This window comes from Solanum tuberosum, unplaced genomic scaffold (assembly GCF_000226075.1).
Source record: "Solanum tuberosum cultivar DM 1-3 516 R44 unplaced genomic scaffold, SolTub_3.0 scf00128, whole genome shotgun sequence".
NCBI classification, from domain to species: domain Eukaryota; kingdom Viridiplantae; phylum Streptophyta; class Magnoliopsida; order Solanales; family Solanaceae; genus Solanum; species Solanum tuberosum.
In genome coordinates this window covers 1,409,909-1,421,011 of record NW_006239053.1, presented here as the reverse complement: position 1 = coordinate 1,421,011, position 11,103 = coordinate 1,409,909, and the positions used below count along the sequence as shown (strand labels likewise).

Below are 11,103 nucleotides of genomic sequence, written 5' to 3'. Positions count from 1 at the left end.
TATATATATATATATATATATATATTTAATGACATAAAAATGACGATATATGACAGAAAGCCGCCATTATTCGATCTCACCCAAAAAAAAATAAAATTAACCAATATTAATGTTGTATGTATGTAGTGAATTCTTCTTCTTCACCAAACACGCCCCCTCATTCATCTCTCTTTCCTCTACCTAACCCCATCCATTTTCTCACGCCGTTAAACTTAACGCCGTTATCTCTCTCCACCTAACTCCTCTGTTTCCCTCCTATAAATCCTCACACTAAACATTCATGATTCTTCAGCAGTACAAAAATACCCATTTTCCTCAATTTTTCTCCAAAAGAACTCAAAAAATGGATCTTCTCTTACTGGAGAAGACCTTAATAGGTCTTTTCTTTGCCATTTTAATCGCTATTATTGTCTCTAAACTTCGTTCCAAGCGATTTAAACTACCCCCAGGTCCAATTCCAGTCCCAGTTTTTGGAAATTGGCTTCAAGTTGGTGATGATTTGAACCATAGAAACCTTACTGAGTATGCTAAAAAATTTGGCGATGTTTTCTTGCTTAGAATGGGGCAAAGGAACTTAGTTGTTGTGTCATCCCCTGAATTAGCTAAAGAAGTTTTACACACACAAGGGGTTGAATTTGGTTCAAGAACAAGAAATGTTGTTTTTGATATTTTTACAGGTAAGGGTCAAGATATGGTTTTTACAGTGTATGGTGAACACTGGAGGAAAATGAGGAGGATTATGACTGTACCCTTTTTTACTAATAAGGTGGTGCAGCAGTATAGAGGAGGGTGGGAGTCTGAGGCTGCTAGTGTAGTTGAGGATGTGAAGAAAAACCCTGAATCTGCTACAAATGGGATTGTTTTGAGGAAAAGATTGCAGCTTATGATGTATAATAACATGTTTAGGATTATGTTTGATAGGAGATTTGAGAGTGAAGATGATCCCCTTTTTGTTAAGCTTAGGGCTTTGAATGGTGAGAGGAGTAGATTGGCTCAGAGCTTTGAGTACAACTATGGTGATTTTATCCCTATTTTGAGGCCTTTCTTGAGAGGATACTTGAAGATTTGTAAGGAGGTTAAGGAGAAGAGGTTGAAGCTATTCAAGGACTACTTTGTTGATGAAAGAAAGTAAGTTCACTTTTTTCTTGTTAATCCCTTTATGCTCAATTTGATCATTTGTATCAGTTTTATTTATTAGTTTAGTTTAGTTGTAAGGGGTGTTTGACTAAATCCTGGAACAGTATGGATCAATTTTGAATAGAAAAGGAAGTACTAGTTGACATTTCAGAATAGTAAGGGTCCATTGGTTGAATTTTTAAAAAGGTAGTTCTTGTTTTCTGTTTTCAAAGTGATAAATGATATTTGAAAATTAGCGTGGTGTTTGGCATATTTGGAGTTGTTTTGCGATTCTCCTGTGGCAATTAGAGGTTTGTCGTAACGGTGGCCTGTGAGGGCCTAGCTTGCAGTGGTAAGAGTAGTGAGTGATTTGGGGTAAAAAAGTTAATAACTTTTTGATGTTTTTCAAATTTTTAGTTGAATTCCAGAATTGGCCAATAAGAATCATGTATGGTTGAGTGATAGTTAAAGTGCTTTGAGGTACTATTAGGTAGCTTTTGATGGTGGACCTTGTGTTTTAGTTTGTAATATTTTTATTGCTTTACACAGGAAGCTTGCAAATACCAAGAGCATGGACAGCAATGCTCTAAAATGTGCAATTGATCACATTCTTGAAGCTCAACAGAAGGGAGAGATCAACGAGGATAACGTTCTTTACATCGTTGAGAACATCAATGTTGCTGGTATGTTTCGAAATAACATATCTTTGATTCTCTAGAGTAAAATTTGTTCTAGTTTGGTTTAAATGATTGCATCCTAGTTAGAATAAAAGTAATTTATAAGTGAATGAAAATCCAATTCCAATTTTGTCTATTTTTCTCAAAAGTAGTAGTTGAGAGTTACCAAATAAGGGGCCCAAGATTTAACTGTTTTTTATGATGCCAAGGACTAGTTGGTGCCTGGGCCCTGGGGGGTACCACATACCAATTTCTTGTGGTAAATAAGATGTTATGTTTACATCCAAGGAAGACATGTAGTTTCCAAGTTTGAAGGGGAAATAAGTACTATAGTAAAATGAACCACATGTTTCAAGTGATGGCGATGTTTCTAGGCTAGGTTACAAAGACTTGTTAGGTACCACAATTCTTATACTACTATAAGACTTAAGTCCCAAACAAAGTTGGATACAATCGGGTTCTATGGGTTTTACTGAATTCATTGCTTTTGAAGTGTGCATACATATGAAAAAGAATTTGTAATGTATACATATGTAATGAGATCATACATATTTTGAACTCAATAACGGGTAGATCTTGGAATTGCCTCTTGTCCGGAAGTTGTTTCATTTATTGCATCGCCTTGTAGTAAGTAATACATGAGTTTTGATATGGTCTTAAACTTAAAAAGTCACACATCCTACCATTGAAGCATGTTTTGTTGTTTGTATCTGTTCGTAAACTTCTTGGTTAGTTGATTATTCAGCTGATATGCTTAATTACTGTCGTGACCAGCAATCGAAACAACATTGTGGTCAATTGAGTGGGGTATCGCGGAACTAGTCAACCACCCTCATATCCAAAAGAAACTCCGTGATGAGATTGATACAGTTCTTGGACCAGGAATGCAAGTGACTGAGCCAGACATGCCCAAGCTTCCGTACCTTCAGGCTGTGATCAAGGAGACTCTTAGACTCAGGATGGCAATTCCTCTTTTAGTCCCACACATGAACCTTCATGATGCAAAGCTTGCTGGATACGATATTCCAGCTGAAAGCAAAATCTTAGTTAACGCTTGGTGGCTAGCTAACGACCCCGCTCACTGGAAGAAACCTGAAGAGTTCAGACCTGAGAGGTTCTTCGAAGAGGAGAAGCACGTTGAGGCCAATGGCAACGACTTCAGATTTCTTCCTTTCGGTGTTGGTAGGAGGAGTTGCCCCGGAATTATCCTTGCATTGCCAATTCTCGGCATCACTTTGGGACGTTTGGTGCAAAACTTTGAGATGTTGCCTCCTCCAGGACAGTCGAAGCTCGACACCTCGGAGAAAGGTGGACAGTTCAGTCTACACATTTTGAAGCATTCCACCATTGTGATGAAACCAAGATCTTTCTAAACTTTGTAATGCTATCAATTAATCATGATTGTTGTTTGTTTGTGTAAACCTTTTAAGTTTGACAGAAAACATTCTTCTTTCTTATGTTTTATAAAAGTCTTATTGGACTAGATTATTCATTATAAGTTTTACCTTTCTGATGTATTTTCTTGATGCACAATGGTAATTTGGCTTTCTGACAATTGCATTATTTTGGCGAATTGAGTAGATTTCTCATATTGTCATGACACTTTTCGATCACCTACTAATTTGTTGCTTACATTGAGGATGCTGTACGGAGGATGAAGTTACTGTATTTGCACAAAATCATATTAATTTATTATTCATCAAATAATCGATTTAGTACGTAAATACATGTTAATCATGATTAAGTGTGTTATAATATGAGTTCACTTAACTTTAATATGATGCAACATTGAATATGTGGAAATAGTTGGTGTCCCTGGTCGACAGTCCATTTGACCTGGCCTATGAAATTAAATGTGTGCGATTAAATCTTATTTATACTTTACCTAACTTCGTTATGTAATTTTTAATTGAACATGATTAAATTAAAATAATCTAGTTAGGTACTACATTGTTGTGGGTACTTTTAAAAGAACGATAATGATGTCTCAACGTCTCCTATTACCATTGGTTAAGTTACATAATTATTCATCTAATCATGGCTCTCTAGTGGAGACTAATCACCATTAATGTATCAATAACTTTTTAAATTTGGGAGTAAATTTTATTTAAATATTCAAACTATGATTTGTTCCAAACTTTCAATTGAGCACTTGAACACATGATAAAATATTTTTACTAAACATTTTCGATTCAAATTTTGAAAAGGAGAAGGCAAAATAGACACTAATATCTCTGGTTCAAATATTTTGGCTTGGTACATCATGTTAGTCTCCAAAAATAATCCACTACATCGACTTCTACCAGTTACTCTACTACTAATTACACTCTTTTTTGGTTTGACGTTCCTCAGGACAAACAGTTTTCACCCCTAGTACCGCCACTATTATTATTTAATTAATAAAATAGTTTATCTTTTTTGACCAATTTTTTTTTAAAAAAAGAACATCAAGATTGCTTCCAATTGAGATTGATATGTACAATTAAACAATGAAATAATTTATGCGATTTGCTCAAGTATCTAATAGATGTTTGTGAACACAGATGAATATTTTTTCAAAATTTGAATCAAAAGTGACTAATAGGAACACTTTATCATGTGTTCATTTGGAACAAGTCATAGTTCAAGTATCTAAATAAAAGTTACATTACACACTTTTTTTTAGTTTATCTAAAAAAAATGTCATTTTTCTATAATTGAAAATAATTGAACTTCAAAATTTCATTTTTATCCTTGATGAATGATGTATTGCCAAGAAATAATCTTAAAATATTTTGGACCATAAATTTCAAACAAATATAGTAAATTTTATGTCAATCATATAATATCACGTAAATTATGTTAACACTTGTACTGCTAAAAAAAAAACACTCAATTAAAAGATAGTTGAATGTCGATCACAAATCCTTGGTGACAATTTTGTCTCTTTTGATACACTTGAATTAGTTTGAGAAATTCAATTGATTCACTCAATTTAAAAATAATTGAAAATCGAGTATATATCTTTTAAATTTTGGATGGTGAAACTTACGTCTTTATTTTCGCATAAACTTAAATTAGTCAAAAGAAGGCCAATTTTTTCACTCCATTTAAAGATAGTTGAATGTTAATCACGAATCCTTTAGATTTTGGACAAGTTTTCTCCCTTGTTTTGGTCGAGATTTTTCCTATTGTTTATTTTACTTGTCGTCTTTATTTTTTTTAAAAAGAAAAGAAAATAATTTAGAATAATTGTCGTAAAAATCAAGCTATTCCCTACCCCATGATTTGTCAAGGCTCGACGTAAATGGAGAGAAATGAAAAGAAGACGAATCACAAAGTAAGTGAATTCCCTAAATGGTCACCCAAGTTTAGAAAATTGCCTTGACATATCATTTATGTTTCATTTAGGATCAAAATATCATTTAACTATCATTATTTTCCTCCAAATATACTTAACACTTCAAAAGTTTTACTCTCTCCTAGTTAGCATGTCATGACTCATGTCACTGAAACTTTTTTTTTTTAAAGAATAGACTTATTTAATTCATCAAACTCATTTAACTAAAATAATGATATTATTATTTTCTAAAAAGTATATATTAGTTTATTAAGAAGAAATTTTCATGCTTAAGAATCTTTATCATAATTATTTTTTAAATATTTTTATGCTATGAAGAATAGTTTTTTAAAACTTACTATAATGTCATCAATTTTGAATACTTGTAAACACATATATTCAAAAAATATTGATAAATAAATCACTCATGAATATCAATTTACATTAATTAATCATATATTATATAATTAATCAATAATATTAAAGGTCAATTAACTATTAAAAATAATTAATTGGGTAACTTTGAAATCCATACTTGCAATATCTTTTTTTTGAAAAGAAAATAGAAAGTGAATAATATTTATATTAGAAAATAAAATTTTTGATCTTTATTATCAGTATATTAATCTCATATAATATGTATATTATTGAATTAAAATAGGCAATTCAATTAATTATTACTTGTATTTCATGAATTTGGAATAAGATAAGAATATATATTGGTGTTTAATGGTATGATAAGTTAAAATATAATATAGCAATAAAAGAATAAATATAAAAAAACAAATTTAAAAAATTTAAATAATAATTTTCTCTTTCTTACCAACTTTTTTGTCAACCTTACAAATTTATTTGAATACTTTTATGCAAAATATTCTTAAAATTTTCAACTAATTTACTTAGGGATTTTGAAAATTATCAAGTAATAATTGCACACAAAGTTTTTTTCATTGGTAAAAAAATATAAAGAAATTAGTTTTTTTTTTATAATCTTCATAAATTCTCATGTAATTTATATATTTGTTTTGTAGAGACATAAGTTTATGAATTAAATAGGTCTATTATCTCTAAAATGATGATTTAATAACATGACATATCAACTAGAATAGAAGGAGACTTTTGAGATATTTAATATTTGTTTTTTTTTGATAAAAAATAGTAATAATATTATTCACTTTCTATGTTTTTTCAAGAAAAAAAATTGTAAGCATGAATTTCAAAATACACAATTAATTTTATTATAATAGTTAATTGACATTTAATACTATTGATTTATTATAAAATTTATGATTAATTGATGTAAGTTAACATTAATGAGTGATTTGTATATCGATTTTTTTTTAATATATATATATATTTATAAGTATTCAAAATTGATGCTATTATAGTACGTTTTAAAAACCTATTCTTCATAACATAAAAAAATAAAAAGTTGAATTATAATAAAAGATTCTTAAGTATGAAGTTTTATTCTTAATAAACTAATATATATATATATATATATATATATATCCTTTAAAAAAATAATATGATCATTATTTTAGTTAAATGAATCAAATCAATCTATTATTAAAAAAAAAACTTTAATGACATGTCATGCTAACTAGGAGAGAGTGAGGCTTTTGAAGTGTCAAGTATATTTAGAGGAAAATAGTGATAGTTGAGTGATATTTTGGTTATAAATGAAATATAAATGATATTTCAAGGCAATTTCTAAACTTAGGTGACCATTTAGGGAATTGACTTATCACAAGTTGCATATTCAAACAAAATTTCAATTTCAAACCATGTCCAAACAGACTTCCAATAATAATAAATTGAATTTATAAATTAGTTATATAAAATCTTAGTGAGATTATTTTCCTTTTATGCAAATTGTAATTTATTTATACATATAATAATTAGATAATTTCTAAATTCAATCTTATCTTCATAATTAAATTAATCAAACATTAAATGATGTATGCCCTTAGCAAAAGTCTTTATGAGCTCACCAACCCAGCCCACCCCACCTCTCTCTTTCCTCTACCTAACCCCATCTACCATTCCGTTAAACGTAACGCCGTTAACTCTTCACCTAACCCCCATCTTACTCCTCTATAAATACTCACAGTTTTCACTTAATCAGTATTAAAACATTCTTTTCTCTAACTTCCCTCTAAAAGAACTCACCAAAAATGGATCTTCTCTTACTGGAGAAGACCTTAATAGGTCTTTTCTTTGCTATTTTAATCGCTATTATTGTCTCTAAACTTCGTTCCAAGCGATTTAAACTACCCCCAGGTCCAATTCCAGTCCCAGTTTTTGGAAATTGGCTTCAAGTTGGTGATGATTTGAACCATAGAAACCTTACTGAGTATGCTAAAAAATTTGGCGATGTTTTCTTGCTTAGAATGGGGCAAAGGAACTTAGTTGTTGTGTCATCCCCTGAATTAGCTAAAGAAGTTTTACACACACAAGGGGTTGAATTTGGTTCAAGAACAAGAAATGTTGTTTTTGATATTTTTACAGGTAAGGGTCAAGATATGGTTTTTACAGTGTATGGTGAACACTGGAGGAAAATGAGGAGGATTATGACTGTACCCTTTTTTACTAATAAGGTGGTGCAGCAGTATAGAGGGGGGTGGGAGTCTGAGGCTGCTAGTGTGGTTGAGGATGTGAAGAAAAACCCTGAATCTGCTACAAATGGGATTGTTTGAGGAAAAGATTGCAGCTTATGATGTATAATAACATGTTTAGGATTACGTTTGATAGGAGATTTGAGAGTGAAGATGATCCTCTTTTTGTAAAGCTTAGGGCTTTGAATGGTGAGAGGAGTAGATTGGCTCAGAGCTTTGAGTACAACTATGGTGATTTTATCCCTATTTTGAGGCCTTTCTTGAGAGGGTACTTGAAGATTTGCAAGGAGGTTAAGGAGAAAAGGTTGAAGCTATTCAAAGACTACTTTGTTGATGAAAGAAAGTAAGTTCAGTTCACTTTATCTCCTTTATGCTCAATTATTGATTTTCCCTAGTTTTATTTTCTTGATGTAAATGTGTAGGACATAGGATCAATCTAAAGAACCTATCTTTACTCGGTCTCTTTTATAAATTAGGTGTATTGTTGGTAATGATCTTTGAATGTGGGGATCAGTGATCACATCACAAAGTGCTGTCTTATTGTCTAGGATTATAGGATCAATCTAAGGAACCAAACTTTACTCAGTCCTGCATCAATGAGGGATGGTGTGACTGGACTTTCATGTGGTTTAGACAATTCTCAATGAGGGGTGATGAGATAACTTTTGGGTTTAGTTAGGTTCTATGTCTGTACTTTCTTATCATGGTATCCGAGCCAAGCTATTCTAATTCTTCGTTTACCCAATGTTGTGTCCTATATGTGTTGTCCATGCTCTAGATGGTAGGCCTGTGTGCAGGGGTGGTGTTGGAAGTCCCATTTGGTGTGGAATGGTGTGATTGAACTCTTCATATGGTCTTTGGGCAATTGAGCGCTTTTGAGATTGAGTTAAGTTTGCGGTCTATTTTCTTACTAGATTTTGACTAAATTAATTAGATGTTAACTTGTATTATGGACCAAATTTGTTTGGTTAAAGCTGTAAATAAAAAGGATTGGAGGGAGAAATTCCTCTGGTTTAAATTTGAGTTGTTGTGGCGACTTAAATTTTCTTCAAAACATTTGATATTAGGGTTGTGTTAATTATGCGGTTTCCTTTAAAGAGAGATGAAGGATAGTTTAGCCAAATATTGTCTGTAAGGTCTGGCTAGATGAAGTGCTTTGAGGTACAATTAGTTTTTAACATATTTTTATTGCTTTGTGCAGGAAGCTTGCAAATACCAAGAGCATGGACAGCAATGCTCTAAAATGTGCCATTGATCACATTCTTGATGCTCAACAGAAGGGAGAGATCAACGAGGATAACGTTCTTTACATTGTTGAGAACATTAATGTTGCTGGTATGTTTCAAAATACTTTTTAATTCTCTGAACATACTTTGTTCTAGTTTGGTTTAGCATGTGCATCTCCTTGTGAAAATGTTGAAAATAACTTTTAACGGTACTTGGTTTGGAATCCTCACGAGTCTTTTGGATAAGAATAACAGAATGGTGTGTTTGACTGGTAAACCAAGAATGACAATGTCACCTCCACATTTTTTTTTTGTACGGTATTTGGATTTGCACCAAAGTTTAAGGAACTTATTTTGTCAGTTGTTACATGATTTTTAATCATCCTAGTCAGAAACTAAGAAAAGTAATTTATAAGTGAATGCATTTGGGTGGGGAACAGCAACTAATTGCTAAAGAAAAGGAGGAATCCACCCGAGGGGCTCGCGTGTGGTTAGCTAGTTAGTGTGACAATCACTTTGCAGAGGGATGATCAGTAGCTGGTCTTAGAGGATGATCAACTGCACTAGGACTGAAACATGGCCCAGATTCCTGTGAGGGGCAGCAGTGAGGAACTTTCCGGAATGGGCGTAAGCCTGATGGATCCCTGTTCCGATTTACTCTGTTTTTTAATCAAAAGTAGTAGGTGAGAAGTTCCAAATAAGGGGATAGGTAACAGTTTGATATGGTTGGTGTACTTGCCAATTTTCTTGATGGGGGTTAGGTAGACAGGGTTGTTGGTGCACATTTTAAGGCATCTAACTTTCCATAAGTAATGACTTGAAACAACTCGTGTTAATTATGATCATGATAGTGGAGTAATGTACTAAAAGATATTTAGTATCATTATTTTGTCTACAAACAAAAGCACTGATGTAATTTTTGAAAATAAGCTGTTATGGTAACATTCAAGTAGAACCGTAAATAAGTAACAAAGTGAACTGTATGATATACTATAAGGCCAAAGTCTCAAACAAAAATGGATTTAAGCGGTTTTCTGAGTTTTACTGAACTAACTGCTTTTGGTCTGTAGTGTGCATGCATATGAAAGAAGGATCTATTATATATATATGACAAAATCATACTCATTTTGAGCTCACTAATTGTAGATCTTGGAATTGCCTCTGGTCCTAAAGTAGTTTCGTCGCTTTGTCTTGTACTGAGCAATAAGTGAGCTTTATTTGAACCATTGAAGCATGTTTAGTTGTTTATATCTGTTCATAAACTTCTTGGTTAGTTGATTATTCGGCTAATATGCTTAATTATTGTCATGAACAGCAATCGAAACAACATTATGGTCAATTGAGTGGGGTATCGCGGAACTAGTCAACCACCCTCACATCCAAAAGAAACTCCGTGACGAGATTGATACAGTTCTTGGACCAGGAGTGCAAGTAACTGAGCCAGACATGCCCAAGCTTCCGTACCTTCAGGCTGTGATCAAGGAGACTCTTAGACTCAGGATGGCAATTCCTCTTTTAGTCCCACACATGAACCTTCATGATGCTAAGCTTGCTGGATACGATATTCCAGCTGAGAGCAAAATCTTGGTTAACGCTTGGTGGCTAGCTAATGACCCCGCTCACTGGAAGAAACCTGAAGAGTTCAGACCTGAGAGGTTCTTCGAAGAGGAGAAGCACGTTGAGGCCAATGGCAATGACTTTAGATTTCTTCCTTTCGGTGTTGGTAGGAGGAGTTGCCCCGGAATTATCCTTGCATTGCCAATTCTCGGCATCACTTTGGGACGTTTGGTGCAAAACTTTGAGATGTTGCCTCCTCCAGGACAGTCGAAGCTCGACACCTCGGAGAAAGGTGGACAGTTCAGTCTCCACATTTTGAAGCATTCTACCATTGTGATGAAACCAAGATCTTTCTGAAGTTTGTAACACTATCAGTAAAGGGCTTCTAAAGAAAACTGATAGAAGTATGGTTGTTATTTTGATTGAAAAGTGAAAACCTTGCAAGTTTTATAGAAAACATTTTTCTTCTTGGACTAAAATTCATTATAAGATTTACATTTGTCTGAAAATAATAATGTTCTCTTGATGTACAATAGCCATGGTACAAAATGAACTTTGATTTTCCCATAAGAACATTATTGAAGAATTAA

The 11,103-nt window shown here is 32.8% G+C and overlaps 1 protein-coding gene and 1 pseudogene across 2 annotated transcripts; both read left to right on the top strand.

Moving 5' to 3' along the window:
- The first annotated feature begins 206 nt into the window (after window positions 1–206).
- Window positions 207–3,366, top strand: LOC102605644 (trans-cinnamate 4-monooxygenase). Its single transcript, XM_006350825.1, has 3 exons — window positions 207–1,128; window positions 1,666–1,799; window positions 2,568–3,366. Exons 1-3 carry the CDS (start codon window positions 281–283, stop codon window positions 3,164–3,166), a joined length of 1,581 nt encoding a protein of 526 aa, XP_006350887.1. The 5' UTR covers window positions 207–280; the 3' UTR covers window positions 3,167–3,366.
- Window positions 3,367–7,247: 3,881 nt separating this feature from the next.
- Window positions 7,248–11,103, top strand: LOC102605307 (trans-cinnamate 4-monooxygenase-like; annotated as a pseudogene). Its single transcript, XR_367558.1, has 3 exons — window positions 7,248–8,073; window positions 8,932–9,065; window positions 10,272–11,103. The product of XR_367558.1 is annotated as a trans-cinnamate 4-monooxygenase-like (transcript).